This window comes from Montipora foliosa, chromosome 8 (assembly GCF_036669935.1).
Source record: "Montipora foliosa isolate CH-2021 chromosome 8, ASM3666993v2, whole genome shotgun sequence".
Classification (NCBI taxonomy): Eukaryota; Metazoa; Cnidaria; class Anthozoa; order Scleractinia; family Acroporidae; genus Montipora; species Montipora foliosa.
This window is the reverse complement of record NC_090876.1, coordinates 3,389,532-3,399,350: the sequence shown is the minus strand read 5'-3', so window position 1 is coordinate 3,399,350 and position 9,819 is coordinate 3,389,532. Positions and strand designations below refer to the sequence as shown.

Sequence of the window (9,819 nt, the reverse complement as noted above, 5' to 3'; positions counted from 1 at the left end):
CAAAGAAGTACCTTGTTCACATCTCTTCAGAAAAATGTGCAAAAGTTTTAAGTCTTGATGAAAATCTAGACTTATTGTCGAGCTATATTTACCCTTCCCTTAGAACTGGGTTCATAAGCACTTCAAGTTCAAGGACTGTCCATGACCTTTAGTTTAGCCGTCACATAAGAAAGATTTTAGAACTATCCCTATTTTAGGATATTACTCAGATCAAATTTGAAGAAAATTGACAACCTCTTTCCACACAACTCAGTGAAACTTCTGATTGCTTGATAGAAACTAGTCTTAATTCCATTTTATCCTTGCTTTGACGCTGCAATGATTAATTTTCCATGACCGACCATAAATTCCATAACTTTCCAGGTTTTCCATGACCCATAAGAACCCTGTTAGGATCCTAGTGAGTGCTCTGACAATTCCAAATGGAATTAGATTCTTGACGTCTTTGGCATTATTAGTTACCAGGACCACAACTGGCTCTGCCAAAAAACAAAGCCCTCTAGATATGAGAGAGAATTTTTTTGAACTGCTACACTCCAGCCACTATAGATATTTAAAAACTAAAAGTTAAGAAATGGGGATAAAAAGTAAGCATCATGGGGACTTGAAGCAGTTGCAGGGTAAGCCTGGTTTTTTAGGATGGCAGTGCTATTCGTATGGCACCCGTACACCAACCTATCTTTTTTATTCATACTAGAGTCTTAGGATGATTATGAACGACATAGCAACACAGTTATTGATAGCTAACCGTTTAAAAAGGGTGCTTAGACTTGTACTGTTTATCAGTGCTATTTGAAATGGGTCCTTTGACTCAAATGTGAGAAAACACAAGCCAGGTCAGATGGCTGGTGACATCCAAAAAAGGAGGTATTTCATGAAATTAAACAGGCATCAATGCTTTTTGATAGCTGAACTGTATATAAAATAATTAAAGTGGAGGTAAGGCTTTCCAAGAGTTATTGAACCTGTAATAATCATTCTAAGAAGACTCCCGTATGAACAGTAACAAATATTGGTCGGTGTACAGGTCCTGTATGAATAGCCACTTTGTTTTAGGGTTACTTTGCAACTGTTTAAGTTGCTGTTAACTGCAGTAATCATTCTTCCTTACAACCAAATTTCTATGTGATGACCCGCAAATGAACCCAATCATCTAATTTGACTGGTCGTAGACAAAATTCATAATATTAGTGGTTCAACTTCTATGGACAACAGTTACTGAAGTGGAAGGTTTTTCCCCCAAGGTGAAGTGCACTTATTTGGAATGGCAACCACTACTTCTAGTAATTTTATTCCTGCCAGAAAGCAAAGTCAACTGACGATCTTGTATCGTAGCATTACTACATATCACACAGACATTCTACTTCCTATGTCAGATCTGTCCCTATAGGTCCAAGGGTGGATAGGTGGTACTCTAGGATCAATGTGTAATGCAACAACACAAACATGGTCTAAAAATGATTACACAACAGGCTTTATTCTAGACCACATGTCATTTCTTCACAAAATAAAATTAGCACCGACAAACTGCCCTTCTACAAAGCCATTCACTAAAATAAACGGCATGAATTGACAATGAATACAGTTTCTAAAGGGCAAACAAGATTAAAAAGGCCATCATCAAGCAGAAAAGACCCATAGCTTCAGACAAGGCAAAGCCTAAAATAGCATATGAGAAAAGTTGTTGCTTGAGAGATGGATTCCTGGCATAACCAATGATAAGACTGCCAAACACTGTACCGATACCAGCTCCACTACCTGTAACAAAGCAAAAAAGGATTTTTTGAAGACCTTTGGGAGATGTAGCTCCAACAATGGGCATTCACAATTTTACACGATTCCAAATACATGTAATCCAAATGAAGGGATTACAGCTGTAGGGTGTCTAATTCACTCTGATGATTCAAGGGCTAATCCTTGAAATGCCAGCTCAAAAATCGTTCTTATTACCTGGGTTAATTTACCTTATGACTGAATCTTCAAATAATCCAGCTGACAAAAACAAAACATGTCACAACTGTTGGTGGCTACCCACATACAGGCTTGTCAAGTTTCAGAGACAGCAACCACTACTAAAAGAAGCTGGCACTTGCTGAAGAAAGCAATATATCTCATAACACTTATTATTAACTTGCAGACTTGGAAGTTCTAAATAATTAACCTCAATCACAGTTTCATTTTTTACTGCTGTCAATCACTTAAGCAGATATAACTTGATTAAACTTCAGACTCAGCATATACATGAAAGGCATACTAATGAATTGTGCAGAATCAATGAGCAGAAAAAAAAATGACCTGCAACTCCAACAGTGGCTGCACCAGCACCAATAAACTTAGCAGCAGAGTCAACATCCTGCACCTGGGAACTTGTCTGGAAGCCTCGGCTGGCCAGAGCTAACAAGGGAGAGGATGGGACAACAGCCTGCAACACAAATTAATTATTGCATCAACAACATTTTCACCCATTGACTCCTGGGAGTGAGACTTGACAGGTTTTACTCTAAGGTCAGATGATTAATTTTTACTCATCAACTGGTGGCGTTCTGGGGCATTTGAGTTGTCAAAGAGTTAAGGAAAAACTCCTTCACGGATGATGCTGAAATTGAAACTCTTATTGGGTTTCCTTCTTATACTTGTGAAGCAAAGGGCTTTATAGCTGCTGTTATATATGCACTAAGAGGTAAATCAAATTCTGGAAAATAATCACCTTGCTTTGTAAGCTATCTTTTTGCATACCTGAAAAAAAACCCAAAGATGACATCAAGCACAAATCACTGAGTAACAAACATCTTGAGAACCCCTATCCATATTACCAGACTGTAAGAAATCATTTCTTTTTCCTTTTTAGTAATGGTGATATTTTCTTTGATAAAGTTGTTTTTGACAATTCATTAAATGAAAACAGCAAAAGAAAGGAACCACCCATAAATACAGTAAACGTTGGAATTAGTGATTCCTTACTTAACACAAAAGAATTTTACTCATCAATGGGGGAGGGGTGGGGGGGGGGGGCAATCCTAGGGCAATTGACATGTGAATGGGTTAACCTCCTTTTTCTGTCATCATACTTACTTGAAAACTGACTTGATACTACTGCACGAGAAAGATTGAACAAATTCCTACAAAACAAAATAATACCTACCTGGTGAGACAAGAAAGAAGCAAAACGTACAAATTTTACATAGCATAGCCTACTACTACACAATGTAGAGCTGACAGCTTGAATAAGGGTGCGTTCGATTGACCCTATTCCGGAATAAGAACATGTGAAGTGATGATTAAAACGACATGTTTGGCGCATTTCGAAGCTGCAAGGATGATAAAAATATGTTTAAAATAGGATTTTAGCAAATGTTTGACAATTTTAATGTGAATCTCTGCAAAAACGAAGGATTTCCAACTTGTATTCCATGTATTCCTATTCCGGAATACGGTCAATCGAACGCACCCTAAATGTGGTTACCATGAAAAAGACTGTCAACCAAGCTTGTTCTATATGATAGCAAATGTCCTGTGAAGCTCAGAAATGGTGTCAGTGGAGTTCCCAAGTATACCCAAACTTAACACTGGACCTTAGCAAAAAGTTTTACACCAATATGTCTTTCTCGTATCCTCATTTCCTTCAAAACAAAAATTTCCAAATTCCAGATCAAATTTGGATGAATAACCACCCTGTAGAGTGGCAACAGCAAACTGTTTTTTTTTTTTTCTTTTAAAACAAATGTCTTGGACTGCTCACTACAGAAAAACCACTTTTACTAAATTTAACAATACATTTTCAATATCACCAATCTTCTGTCATTGCAATATGGTCATTTCTTAAAGTTTATGAACAGCCATAGTGTAAGTCTTGTATACAAATATTACATACTTTTGTGCAGGCTGGACATTCTGAAAGACAAAAAGTTAGAATGTGAGATTATGGAAGTGTTGTTTTAAGTTTATTTGAACATAAAATTAAATTATTGTACAATTTGTAATTGATTGAAAAAGTAATCTTTGTTTAAGACTAAAATACTTCAAAAACCAGTATTAGAATTCATAGAAAAGACTGGGGGTAATTCTATATCAAAAGATTTGAACAGTCAATATTGTACGAAACCGTAAAATATATAATATTGCGATCTGCTATTTCAATGAAGAATCCACCCCCCTTTGCAAACAATTCGAAAAAATCTTACAAATTTTGCGAGAACATAGAATCAACTGACCCAAAGAACAAAAACTCGGCACTTCAACCGACAAATACTAGAACTCAACGCTATAAAAATCCCTAAGACACGTGCAACTTGATCTTTATCGTGGGTCCAAGCGAAAGCCGGCGATGAGATTTTTACGACAAATCCGTACAAGAAGCAAACAGGAATCCGAAGTTAAATTTCGTTTTTACTCAAATTGGTTAAGCAATCTTAGTAATAGTATAACTTTATTATACATACCATTGACAGTGGTTCCAACTGGGAGCGAATAGCGGTAGAAAGCGGCCGAGATACTGCGCGGCCATTACCAACCTGCAAATATTAAACTAGTTAAATTGAATTGCGCTTCTACTAAAACGAATCAGTGGATAAACGACTGAACTCACAATACTTCTAGTAAGGGGGGATACAAATTTGCTGCAGGAAAACATCGTTTGGGATAATTCCTCTGATGACACTACGCTCACTTTTCCAAGATGGTTGGCGAGGTAAGATTATGCAAGGAAGCATGGGTAATATAAGTGATTGCTTTGGCATTCTGGGACATGCCTCGACTGGGTGCATAATGTTGACACGAGGATGAAATGAGAGGAAAATCTTTCGTCACATTTCCACAGCCAATATGTGTAATCTAAAGGATGGCAAATTGCTCAGCCCAGTATCCCACTGACATGGGCAGCATTTCTTCCCAGATGCACATAAGTCTAATGGGTATGAAATAACAGAATGGCTCTTTCATAAAAAAATTATGAAGTAACAGACCATAGGCTTATTGAGGTCGGGAGGAGGAATAGTCAATGAAAAGTTAAATGGGGAAGGGTTAAGGCATCGGTGAAAGACCATAAAACACTTTTAAAGTCTTTTGGAGAAAAAGCTAAAAAGGGAAAGGCTCTGATTCTGATAGAGCGGTGAAGGAATCCTGGGGTGGGGAGGGGGGTACTATACTCCCTATAATGGCCTATACGGGGAGGCTCCGCCCGAAAGGGGTAAGCGACTTCACAAGTCGAAGTATATGAAGGAATGAACTATATAAAGACTATAAAGCCAATACAGTCAACTCTCCGGACACTCTCGTAAGCGGAGAGCTCTACTTATGGACACTTATTTCAATTCCCCATTTTACCTTCCAGTCACACTCTGTGTTTACACATTTCCGTAAGCGGACAATCTCTCGTAAACGGACGCGGACATTTTTCAAAATTAAAATTGAATTTTTCTTTTGTTTACGCTCTGTCTTAAGCGGACACCCCACGCATAATAATTGACTCTTCGCAATAAAATTTGTTTTTAATTTGCATCATTTTGAGGGTGAACACCCTAAAAGGTACCAAAACCGCTTTTTTTAACCCCTAAAAGGTACGACGAGCATCCCCGTCCTTTTTATAAGGGATCCCCCCGCCCGGGCAAGTTATGACAAAATCCAATTTTAAATTGCGTCCTTTCGATGATGAATATCTAGGAAAAAGGTCCTTGTCCTTGGGGTTAACCTGCTGGGAGTTTGGGAAAGCGGAGAGTCTAAAAGCAAACCTCGTTCTAGTCGGTATAGAAAAAAAAAACTAGGAACTAAGTCGCGGAGCAGAGGAGGATAAGCCCCAAAACAACTAAGAAATTGTAGTGTGGTTGAAAAACCTCTTCAAAGGATAGGTCAAAAGTTTTTTTTTTTTTCATTTTTTAAATCTCTCTTTATTGTGAAAGAAATCAGTGACTAACGTTGAAATCTATCAAAGTTCATCAGATCTTTTCTCCTCCTTCACTGAGCCTTGATTAGATGAAAAAGCCTCGCTTTCGGCTGATTCTCCATTATCACTTGGTGAATGAGCCACTGTTTCCTTCTCCGATGACTTCTGGTCATGCGCAGAACTGCTGGAATCACCAGCTGGTCCAGCGATTTCTGGAGTGTCATCAAAGCCAAAGCCCAAATCAACTCCTTTCAGTACGTTACTCCCATAGATGTCAAGCAGCTTTTTAAGCGTGGCTCCATAATATTTTTCGGGAACAGTATTTTCAAAGAAGTCAGCTAAGAGCATTTCTTTCTCTTTAAGCATCTTCGCATTAGTCATGGCCCCTTCAAAGAAAGCACAGAGAGAACTAAGTGCTTCTTTCCATGTCATTGGCTCCCAATCCAGCAAAAGCTTTGCCTTGCTGATATCCAGGGCGCCCTTAGAAACCGTAGGATAAGAGTACCATGTTGCCTCATCCTCAGATAGGAACTCGAGATCATCAACCTCAAGCTGATTGGCTATATCCCTGAGCAGCTTTTTTAGGGTGAAATGTTCGTTAAATGCAAGATTGATGGCTTGATTGTACACCGACGGACCCGCATCAAGGACTTTCTCTATCGCCTTAGCCGCGTCCTCCACGTGAATCAAACTGAACTTGGAGTCTGACACACCATTGGGCATGTGAACCGGATGATGAATGTCCTTATGAATTTTTATCCACAACTGATAAGTCCAGAAGCGAAAGGAATTGTCACGTGGTCCTATAACATCCGGAAACCTGAGCGCGACATACGGAAACCCACCTTCTTTTCTTTGTTCTTGGAGAACCTCCTCACACGCTAGCTTATCATGAGCGTACTTTTCTTCACGTTTCAGCTGTAATCTTTTCTTCGGGCTCTTTGGTCTAACTGCGTCTTCTTCAACTGTAAGCCCATCGTGTTTTTTATCGCAGACCTCGTATATGGAATCAGTACTGATATAAATGTAAAGCCCGACTCTACCTCTCAATATCTCGACCACTTGTTTTATCTGTCTTGCATTGTAAGAACTGAAATCAATAACAGCGTCGTAATAACCAGAAGCCGAAAGTTCCTCGCATTCAACTTCAAGCAGTTTGTCTCTATTGCATTTAAAATGCGCACTGACGAAGGGTTTGATCCTTTCTTCAGAATCAAAGTACCAATTGCCTCGATTGACCATCGTTATCTCGTCTCCTCGTTTGAGAAGCCGACTCACAGTTTCGCTTCCAATGAAACCGTTCCCTCCAAAAACGAGAACTTTTCGACTAGTTTCGCAACGCAGGGGACGAAAATAGAAGAGATTAATTACCGTAATCACAACTAACTCCCTGAACTTCATTCTTTCTGTAAGGATTGAGTGAGTAATACTCAGTCAGAGTGACTATTGAGAGCTTTACGGAATTAACGTGTAGGTTATTAAAAGGCAGCTTAACTTCCAGCTGTATTTGTTTTGTAAGGGAGTCAAGGAAAATGGCGACCACTCAAATGAAAGCACGTTAGGTTAACTTAAGTCAGTTCCGCTAGTTGTTCTCAAAGAAGGTGAAATTCGTAACTCCAAACGCCTGACGCGTCAATGTATGAGTGAGAGACTTGATTGAGTTTGCATCTCGCTATTAAGTACTTCACGCGCCAGAAGGAAACAGATTTTTCTACATTATCCCCCATCCCAGCCTACACACAGGAATTAAATAAACCAGGGAAATCCACACCGCAACAGACCTTTCTTGTATATCTTCGTTAAGAATTTGCCTGTGCTTGCTGCGTTCAGGAGAGTGGTGTACATATTAGGGATATTGAAAATTAACGCCTTAGTAAGAGAATTAAGAGATAACGCATGCATAAAGCGGGACGCACATTCGTTGCTGTTGTGAATGAAACAAGAAGCTCGGGGACCATTTTGAATCAACTATGAACCTCCCGTGATCATGATTGGTCATTATTGCTCAACGCAGACTCAAGATTATGCAGCGAGAACGGAAACTTTTCACAGTAACTCAACCCTTGCGATCAGTCAAAGCGCCGTCTTTACTCCCTGATTTTCAGCTGTTATTTCCCGGATGCAGCTTTTGGCTTGCTGTTGGCATGATGGCGAGTTTTGTGACGAAAGAGCAATTTTTATAGGTCCTTGGCGGAGAGAAAACGCAATACTATTGCAATAAGATAAATTGTATCAAAACGTGCAATGACGGGACTGGACAATGTGCGAGCCAGCGAGCCATGCAAATTTCGCATTTAAGTCTAAGCACCCATTTCAAATATCGCTGATAAACAGTTACACTCTTTCTTTTATAAGAATATATTTTATAAGAATATCAAAGCTGAAATTTGCGAAATTTTAAGAATATTTTAAGAATAAAGCCGAGGCTGAGATTTTGAAAAGGATAGATATAATTTTGTGTGTTGAAACCTCTGTAAATACAATACAATTTTATGTTTTTAACTTAACCACATAAAATTATTCCTTTCTCTGAACGGCGAAACTAGCTAACAAAACGAAAAAACCTGCACTAGCTATAGCAAAATGTTCAACGCTAATGACAGTTCGATGAACGGTACATGTAATACATATGTACAGTATTCAGCACAAAATACATAAACTAAACCGCAAAAAAGTATTATGACAAATTGTTTCTTTTTTAAATAAAAAAACCTAGCGAAAACAGATCTAGATATCAGGTGAGATACCAACACTTGTAATTGATACCCCAATAAATTCTAAAACGGAAATGTCATAAGCTATAATACAAGAATATTTTCAGCCTAAAATCGGCAGAAAAATAAGAATATTCAGCCTGGGCCGGAAAAACAACATTGTTATAAAAAAAGAGTGTACTTAGTCTGAGCACCCATTTTAAAACGGTTAGCTTTCAATAACTGTGCGTGAGTCGCATGTTGACTCGCATGGCTCGCCATGTTGGCGCGCATGACTCGCAACCATGGCTCGCAGCCATGACTCGCATGGCTCGCTGGCTCGCCCATTGTCCTAACTCTGCAAAAATAACGGTTACATATCGCACCAAGTACGTCAATTTTGTATATAGATGAAGTTCTTTGAGAACGTTTATCGTCCAACTTTATGGTGTCTCCCACGGCTCGAATCTGCTTTGTAAATGGGTGTTTAACCTTGCAATCAAACAAGTTCCGTAAGGAACGGCATTAACGGGAAGAAGCCTCTAGTAGTTTTACTTTGAGATATAGCTTTAAATTAATAAGACCGTCATGGTGCAGCTTTTAAACTCAGTTCATTGCAATAGTAGATGAGTTGCTCTTGATGAAATAAAGATTGATCTATCTGAAGTGAGCCCGTTTAGAAACACCAACGCTATGAAAATGCGTCTGCGTTCGCAGGCTAGGATATGTCGCGTGCCGCGCCATTGCGAGGTGCGTTCAAACACGCTTAGTGTGTAGCCGCGTAACGCGTAACACGTGAACACCATAAGAACATTCCGGTTGCTTTTATACGGTCAAAAAAGCCAATCTAAATTGACTTAACCGCTCTGATTGACCTTATAGTGTTTCTGAATTTTGGTGAAGGGTAATGGATTCTCTGAAGTCGCGAACGATTCTCAAGCGGCGACAATTAGATTAAAGAACGAATGTAACTACGAAGGCAACTTACGAATTTCTCCCTTCGAGCACGCGCGCGAAATTGCTAGTTACTTTAAAAAATTAAACCGACCTTGACAATGACACAGTTGAGGAAAGGTGGAAGGTATGCATTAAATAATTCAAATAGGTTGGTAACGTTACAATACTGAGAAGCACTTTGGAAAGCAAACCTTCCACCAGTAGTGGTTGGCCGATGAAAGTTCCAAGTTCACTATAAGACAGACCAGAGGGCGAACATTGTCATCTCTCCCCGTGCTTGCAGCGTGACTT

General features: G+C 39.2%; 2 protein-coding genes across 2 annotated transcripts; both read right to left on the bottom strand.

Moving 5' to 3' along the window:
- Positions 1–1,452: 1,452 nt before the first annotated feature.
- LOC137967781 (ATP synthase lipid-binding protein, mitochondrial-like) lies at positions 1,453–4,729 on the bottom strand. Its single transcript, XM_068814347.1, has 7 exons — positions 4,586–4,729; positions 4,440–4,511; positions 3,872–3,891; positions 3,073–3,119; positions 2,708–2,736; positions 2,296–2,422; positions 1,453–1,758 (listed from the first exon to the last, which is right to left on the bottom strand). Exons 1-7 carry the CDS (start codon positions 4,628–4,630, stop codon positions 1,589–1,591), a joined length of 510 nt encoding a protein of 169 aa, XP_068670448.1. The 5' UTR covers positions 4,631–4,729; the 3' UTR covers positions 1,453–1,588.
- Positions 4,730–5,836: 1,107 nt separating this feature from the next.
- LOC137967780 (uncharacterized) lies at positions 5,837–7,338 on the bottom strand. The gene has a single exon (XM_068814346.1). It carries the CDS (start codon positions 7,277–7,279, stop codon positions 5,921–5,923), a length of 1,359 nt encoding a protein of 452 aa, XP_068670447.1. The 5' UTR covers positions 7,280–7,338; the 3' UTR covers positions 5,837–5,920.
- Positions 7,339–9,819: the final 2,481 nt, after the last annotated feature.

Coding starts and splice junctions, on each gene's coding strand:
- LOC137967781 (XM_068814347.1), bottom strand. CDS start 4,630: ATGTTTTCCTGCAGCAAATTTGTATCCCCCCTTACTAGAAGTATT. Junction 4,512..4,585: donor CCCCCCTTACTAGAAGTATT/GTGAGTTCAGTC, acceptor TAATATTTGCAG/GTTGGTAATGGCCGCGCAGT. Junction 3,120..3,871: donor AATGTCCAGCCTGCACAAAA/GTATGTAATATT, acceptor TTTGTTTTGTAG/GAATTTGTTCAATCTTTCTC.
- LOC137967780 (XM_068814346.1), bottom strand. CDS start 7,279: ATGAAGTTCAGGGAGTTAGTTGTGATTACGGTAATTAATCTCTTCTAT.